This window comes from Panthera pardus, unplaced genomic scaffold (genome assembly GCF_024362965.1).
Source record: "Panthera pardus isolate Hobbes unplaced genomic scaffold, ASM2436296v1 HiC_scaffold_24, whole genome shotgun sequence".
Lineage (NCBI taxonomy): Eukaryota > Metazoa > Chordata > Mammalia > Carnivora > Felidae > Panthera > Panthera pardus.
Genome location: NW_026526810.1, coordinates 135811972 through 135819334, shown reverse-complemented (window position 1 = coordinate 135819334; position 7363 = coordinate 135811972). Strand labels below are relative to the sequence as shown.

The window sequence follows — 7363 nt, the reverse complement described above, 5'->3', positions numbered from 1 at the left end:
CTCCCGAACCCTCAGCCGTAGCCCCAGCCCCGAGCCTCTGATCACTGCCCCAGGCGTATACCTGTGGGCCCGGACTCCTCTCATCCCCGAGACCCTGACCCCGGCCTCAGAGCCCTAGAACTGGCCCGGGGCCCCTGGTGGCTGGCGCCGAGGGTCCGAAGCCTACACCGGCCTGGGGACACCGTCTAAGAAGGGCAAATTACTTCTACAGACTTCAGAGAGGCAACGGCTGCGGATACCCGGTCCCGAGCCTGGGTGGCGCCACTAGCGCCCGCGCGCGCCGAGCTCGCGGCGCACGCCCGGGGTAGAGGGGGCAGGGGCGCCGGCGGGAGGCAGGGCTGGGGGCGGTAGTCCCGGAAGGCGCCAGACCTTCGCGAGAATTCCGGGCTGCGCAGAGCGCACGGAGACGGGCGCGGGACGCGCGCGGCGGCCGTTGGGGGTGGAGCGCTCGGGGCGGGCCCGCGCGCGCCCGGGGGAGGGGCGGGGGCCGTGGCCAGGGCGCAGGCGCAGGCGCGCGGCGCGGCGGCGGTTGGGGAGGGTTCTTCCGGAAGGTTCGGGAGGCTTCTGGAAAAGGCGCCGCGCGCCGGGCGGGCCCGCGTCTATTAAAAAGGGAGCGCGGGGGCGGCGCGCCAGTTGCTCTTCTGCGTCCTGGTGCTGCGTCGCGGAGGCCCGTGTGGTCCTTTAGCCGAGGTGAGGGGGCGACTGGGGGGTGCCTGTGGGGGGGGGGCGGCGGGCGCGGAGGCGGCTCCCGGGGGGGTCCCCGGGCCCCGCGGGGCGGCGCGGCACTGCTCTGGGCGGCGGAGGCCTCTGGCCTGCCGCGTCCTCGACCCCCGCCCGCGTATGGGGGCCCGGAGGGGCGGTGGGGGAGGGCGCGCCGCGGGGACCCCCGCCCGGCCGCGGCCCCGGGGCTCCGGCTCCGGGCGGGGGTCCCCGCGGGCCTGCGGCGCCCGTTGGCGGCGTGCGCGCGGGCCTCGGCGTCGCAGCTGGAAATGAGGTCATCCTTTGTCGGCGGGCCGGCCTCCGGGAGGCCTGTGGCGCCGCGTAACCGGCCCCGCGGCCTCTGCAGATGCCCGAGGAAACCCAGACCCAAGACCAGCCGATGGAGGAGGAGGAGGTGGAGACGTTCGCCTTCCAGGCGGAGATCGCCCCAGTTGATGTCCCTGATCATCAACACTTTCTACTCGAATAAAGAGATTTTCCTGCGCGAGCTGATTTCCAACTCGTCTGATGTGAGTGTCGGCTTGCGGAACGGGGTCGCGGTCCCGTGTGTTGCGTCCCACCCTCCGGGAGCTCTGTGCTCACCGGCATGTGTTTCTCCGATAGGCCCTGGACAAAATCAGATACGAGAGCTTGACTGATCCCAGCAAGCTAGATTCCGGGAAAGAGCTGCACATTAATCTCATTCCAAACAAGCAAGATCGAACCTCACTATCGTGGATACCGGGATTGGCATGACCAAGGCGATTTGATCAATAATCTCGGTACAATCGCCAAGTCTGGGACCAAAGCGTTCATGGAAGCTTTGCAGGCTGGCGCAGATATTTCTATGATCGGCCAGTTTGGTGTCGGGTTCTATTCTGCCTATTTGGTTGCCGAGAAAGTGACGGTGATCACCAAGCATAACGATGATGAGCAGTACGCCTGGGAGTCTTCTGCAGGAGGGTCGTTCACAGTCAGGACTGATACAGGTAGGCACCTGGGGGAACGATTTACATGGTCACGCGGGGGAGGGTCGGGTGCTGTAGGAAGGGGGCCCCTGAAGATGCCGTGGAATTGGTAAAAAATTCGTTGGCTTCTTTGGGAACATGCCTGGTAAGCACATGATGGTGTGATGGTAGGGATCTGGTTACTGATGTCGCTGGGGCAAGGCAGTTAAACTCCCATGGGACGCTTTTCATCCATAGCAGTGTTAACCCCTTTCCTAAACGTGCTCAGAAGCTGTTGGTGGGGATGGCATTGGGAGCTGAATTGTGATTCCCCGCCCCCCCCCAACACTTTGGTTTGCCCATTCAGATTGAGGTGGAGTCCACTTTTTTCCTTCCTTTACAGGTGAACCTATGGGTCGAGAACAAAGGTTATCTTGCATCTGAAAGAAGACCAAACGGAATACCTGGAGGAAGAAGAATAAAGGAGATTGTGAAGAAACACTCCCAGTTTATCGGCTATCCTATCACTCTCTTGTTGTGAGTGTCCTTGTTTTTTATGTAAAGTTAACAAACTAAGGTGGTTCTTGAATCTACTACTGAGGGAAAAATCCAACTTGTGTTGACCCCCGGCTAGTCTGAAGTTCTGTTGTACTATCAAGGTACCCAGGATTGTTTAGGTAGACGCGTTTAACGGTACTGAGTGGTTTTCTGGTTATTTAACCAAACCTTTGAGTGTGGCTGATTAATTTGGGCTTTGGTTATAAGCGCGTACGCTCCGTTTAGTTCCAGATGCAAAAGGTGACGTGATCTCCCGTGTTCTTTTGAAGGTGGAGAAGGAGCGGGATAAAGAGGTCAGTGATGATGAGGCTGAAGAAAAGGAAGAGAAAGAGGAAGAAAAAGAAAAGGAAGAGAAGGAGTCCGATGACAAGCCTGAAATAGAAGATGTTGGTTCCGACGAGGAGGAGGAAGAAAAGAAGGACGGAGACAAGAAGAAGAAGAAGAAGATCAAGGAGAAGTACATCGATCAAGAAGAACTGAACAAGACCAAACCTATTTGGACCAGAAACCCTGACGACATTACTAACGAAGAGTACGGAGAATTTTACAAGAGCTTGACCAACGACTGGGAGGATCACTTGGCAGTGAAGGTGAGTGTCCAAGTGCTTCGGAGCTGGTCTGCTTCTGCAGGTGGCTTGTCGGAGCTTGTCAAATCGAGGGTCGTGGCTGAGCACTTGGCCATCCCGGCCCTTGACCTCTCCCTGGAATTGCTTTCGGTTCTGGCGCCGCGAGAGTCCTAGTTGCAGTCAGAGTCGCTTGCGTCATCGCTTGATGGTTTGGCGTGTGTTTTATTACAGCATTTTTCGGTCGAAGGACAGCTGGAATTCAGAGCCCTGCTTTTCGTCCCAAGACGTGCTCCCTTTGACCTGTTTGAAAACAGGAAGAAAAAGAACAACATCAAGCTGTATGTGCGCAGAGTTTTCATCATGGATAACTGCGAGGAGCTGATCCCGGAATACCTGAGTGAGTGCCGGGGACGATCGGGTGCGGAGTCTGAGCGCGGGGGCCTCTCCGCTCCGGGGCGTTGGTTCGGGCCCGTGGGGCAGGAAGTCCCCTTCGGTTTTTGGGGTGTAGGACTTTGTTGATTTTTGTCCCGGCGACGACTTTGTTTTTTCCCAGATTTCATTAGAGGCGTGGTGGACTCCGAGGACCTTCCCCTGAACATTTCCCGGGAGATGTTGCAGCAGAGCAAGATCTTAAAAGTTATCCGCAAGAACTTGGTCAAAAAGTGCTTAGAACTCTTCACCGAACTGGCCGAGGACAAAGAGAACTACAAGAAGTTTTACGAGCAGTTCTCGAAGAACATTAAGGTTCGCGGAAAGAGCCCGGTCCTTCCCAGCCGTGATCAAACCGGCCTCTCTGGTTCTCGGTGACTTTTTTTTTGAGGCGGAGGAGACTTGACGCGAGCGTTGTCTTGCAGCTCGGAATCCACGAGGACTCCCAGAACCGGAAGAAGCTGTCGGAGCTGCTGCGCTACTACACGTCTGCCTCTGGTGACGAGATGGTGTCTCTCAAGGACTATTGCACCAGGATGAAGGACAACCAGAAACACATCTACTACATCACAGGTGAGCGGGCGGCGTGCCGTCGTGGCCTCGTTCCGGGCACGGCACCGCCTGGCGACCGTGGGTGTGTTCCCTAGGCACGTGGGGCCCCGTGTCAACCCCTGGGTACTAACCGCGGCCAGACCACGTGCGCCACGTCTGTGGGCGCATCTGTGGTTCGAGCTGACGAGACTGGGAAAAGTCCGGAGGAAGCGACACCGCTTCCTGTTAAGCGAAGGTGTAACTTTCTACTGATGCCCCAGGGGAGACCAAGGACCAGGTGGCGAACTCGGCCTTTGTGGAGCGTCTTCGGAAGCACGGTCTGGAGGTGATCTATATGATCGAGCCGATCGATGAGTACTGTGTCCAACAGCTGAAGGAATTTGAGGGGAAGACTTTAGTGTCCGTCACCAAAGAGGGCTTGGAACTTCCAGAAGATGAAGAAGAGAAAAAGAAACAGGAGGAGAAGAAGACAAAGTTTGAAAACCTGTGCAAGATCATGAAGGACATCTTGGAGAAAAAAGTGGAAAAGGTGGGTGAACGTGGTTTCCTTCCACTTGGGTTTCCTAATTGTGGGCGTGATCTTGAAAGGCCCGTAGGTGTCTTTCAGGTTGTCCGAACATACAGCCCCTTTCTCCCAAGTTCTCTCGGCTTTTACAGTATGACACAAGCAGAAAATTAGGCCCGCTAAATGAGCAGGAAGGCCCTCTACCATCTTGAAGGAGCTAAAAGGTGTCAGGATGTGCAGGGAGAGGGTTGTGGGTACGTGGGTCTGTATGTGGCATTTCGCATTTTGTGAATACGGTAGCGGGAGTCCCTCCGTTTTACGATAAAGCTGTGGTAGAGGGACTTTTCTAGACCCAGTCCTCACTTTGCGTTTTCATTGCAGGTGGTTGTGTCAAACCGACTGGTGACCTCCCCGTGCTGCATTGTCACGAGCACGTACGGCTGGACGGCGAACATGGAGAGGATCATGAAGGCCCAGGCCCTAAGGGACAACTCCACCATGGGCTACATGGCAGCGAAGAAGCACCTGGAGATCAACCCCGACCACTCCATCATCGAGACCTTGCGGCAGAAGGCGGAGGCGGACAAGAACGACAAGTCCGTGAAAGACCTGGTCATCCTGCTCTACGAAACCGCGCTCCTGTCCTCTGGCTTCAGTCTGGAAGACCCACAGACACACGCTAACCGGATCTACAGGATGATCAAACTTGGTCTGGGTAAGCTTCGCCAGGCACCCTGTGTGAGAAACCCCTTAGGGTCCCCTGACGAAGAGGTCATCTGCTCGCAAGAGCCGCCCCCCCCCCCCCCCCCCCCCCCCCCCGAGAGCGGTGCCGGGCTGACGCCAGGCGCTGGTTCAGGACCGTGTAACCTGAGGGTTTCCTTTCCGAAAAGGTATCGACGAAGATGACCCCACCGCTGACGACAGCAGTGCTGCGGTGACCGAGGAGATGCCACCCCTGGAAGGCGACGATGACACGTCGCGCATGGAAGAAGTCGACTGAGCGCCGCCCCGAGGATTCCTTGTATATGTACTCGATGCTTTATCCCGTTCCCTCCAACGATCTATTTTCAAGGATGTTTTTCTTTATTTTTGTTAACGTTTTAAAAATCTGTAAGGCATGACGAGAGCTACTTACGGGGAAGATAAGATTTCTTTCTGTTCGAGTGTGATACTGTGATGCGTAGAAACTAAAGCCCGGCTAGTTGTTTTGTTTGTTTTTTTGGGTTATGTTTTGTTTTTTTAGTGCCACGCTGGCTGCTCTTCCAGGACAAGGTAACGTTTGTCGCAAGGTGTACGTAACCTCCCGTGAACCGCGCGGTCTGAAGTGTTCGCGACAAGTGGATTCCCCAGTAAGACCAAACTCGTCTGTCACTGAAGTGTTCTGAGCTATACCTTGGTGTTTGAAAGAGAAATCTCGGTTGAAACAACTTTCACCTTCTAGGATTTACTTTTTAAATCTTCTGTCCCCTGTAGTTATGTGCTGCATGTACCAGGCCTCTAGAAACTAGTGTGTTAAACCGAACCAACTTGATGGGAGTAACTATAGGGCTTGTTTTCCAAAGAGAAGAGCGTTGTTTAGAGTAGCGAAATTCGAAGGCTGCTTAGGCGCGTTGTGAAGCTGTTGGGGAAATAACTCCGCAAGTTTCGTGAGTGGAAATGTAGTGCTCGAGACACATTCTGCTTTAAAAGGTTGTAACAAATACAAACATTTAAAAAAAAGCTCTGCGAAAATGTTTTGTGTGGGGAAGTGGGGTTCCAAAATACAGGGTGGCCCCGGGTTGTAAAAATTGGGGTGCGCACGTGCTGCCTGCTGGGAGACGGAGGGCGGTGGTTGACGTTGCCGGCCTGAAGTCGTCTGTGACCTTCCCAGTGCGCGCTCAGGTGGCGGCTCTGGGGTCAGGAGCGTATTCTGGAACCACACGGAAGAGAAGGGACCATCACATAACATGCGTTCTGTGTCCTATGTTACATTTCCTAATGACTCCTTTCTCCTTGGGTTTTTACGTCCAAACGGCTTTTCTGTAGTGTTTGTAAGACCTGCCTTATGCCCTAAATATAGCTCCTTAATACCTCAGCCTTGTGTCTCCCGCGTTCTTTAGCAACTCTAATTCCATCCCATCTGAAATCCGCTTATTCTCTGGCTCTTCACTGAGCCTCTGGCGAGATGCGTGGAGGGTGGTCTCTGACCCCTGGGAGCAGCTGCAGGCGGGGTGGGGAGAACCGGCCGGGTCGGTGGGGCTCCCCGCTGGGAGCAGCAGGGACTAAATCAGCCTTCGGCACCTGGGTAGTAGTGGGTCCACACGGGATTTGGAGGCAAAGATCCCCTGCAGACCGTGACGTAGAATCTAGGGGGATGGGCTGGGAGAGAACTCGGGGTGGTGGAAGGACGGCTGCTAAGTGCCAGGTGAACGCAAGTCACGTTTGATCCTTAAAAGCCCCCGAGGTAGAGCTTCCTCTCCTCCCGCAAACGGGAGTTGCTTACGTGGGGGGGTCAGTATCTGAGTCCAGGTTGATCCCCAAAGCCCAAAGTTGTTTGGCTGTTCTGCATTTAGTGGAAGATGTTCCCAGTTAGGAGGGCGTGGAAGTGGCCTGTAGGAGGCCTTGAAGGGCAAGTTTCTCCCTAGTCTGGTAAGAAAGCTGAAGCCTGCAGGAAGAGGTGTTTGAGGGAATCCACAAACGGAGAACCTGCGTGTAAGTGATCCAACTGAACGCCTCCTCCCTGGGTCACTGAGAAAGCGCTCAAGGCAGGTGTGTGCTGTGTCTAGAACCACCACCCAGTGACGCCGTGTGCCGCCCCCCCCCCCCCCCGGGAAGATGGGTGCTCCACGCGGCGGGGGAGATGCAGAGGTGGCCTCAAAATCCAGTCTTGCTTCACACCTTCCGGAACTGGTCCCATCTGAGGAAAGGTGAAGGCTTTTCCCAGGTTATGTGGTTGTCTGATGCACAACCAGCAAGGACGCTACAAGAACGGAACTGGAACCGTACGTGAATTTAGCAAAACCCTAAGACAGGAGATCACGCAAAGATCCGTTGAACTCAGCATCAAGCCGTTGTTAACTCTTGAAAGACACAGTAACAAGCTAAACAAATTTTACAAAGGTTTTGCA

General features: G+C 55.5%; 1 protein-coding gene across 1 annotated transcript; it reads left to right on the top strand.

Annotated features, from left to right (window-relative positions):
• Window positions 1-1066: 1066 nt before the first annotated feature.
• HSP90AA1 (heat shock protein 90 alpha family class A member 1) lies at window positions 1067-6330 on the top strand. The gene is given in 15 exon segments (XM_053889823.1): window positions 1067-1147; window positions 1149-1229; window positions 1324-1423; window positions 1426-1458; window positions 1461-1688; window positions 2050-2064; window positions 2067-2114; window positions 2117-2187; window positions 2480-2794; window positions 3002-3167; window positions 3324-3514; window positions 3625-3772; window positions 4012-4280; window positions 4638-4971; window positions 5147-6330. Coding segments are annotated over 15 exon segments (2190 nt in total). The 3' UTR covers window positions 5257-6330.
• Window positions 6331-7363: the final 1033 nt, after the last annotated feature.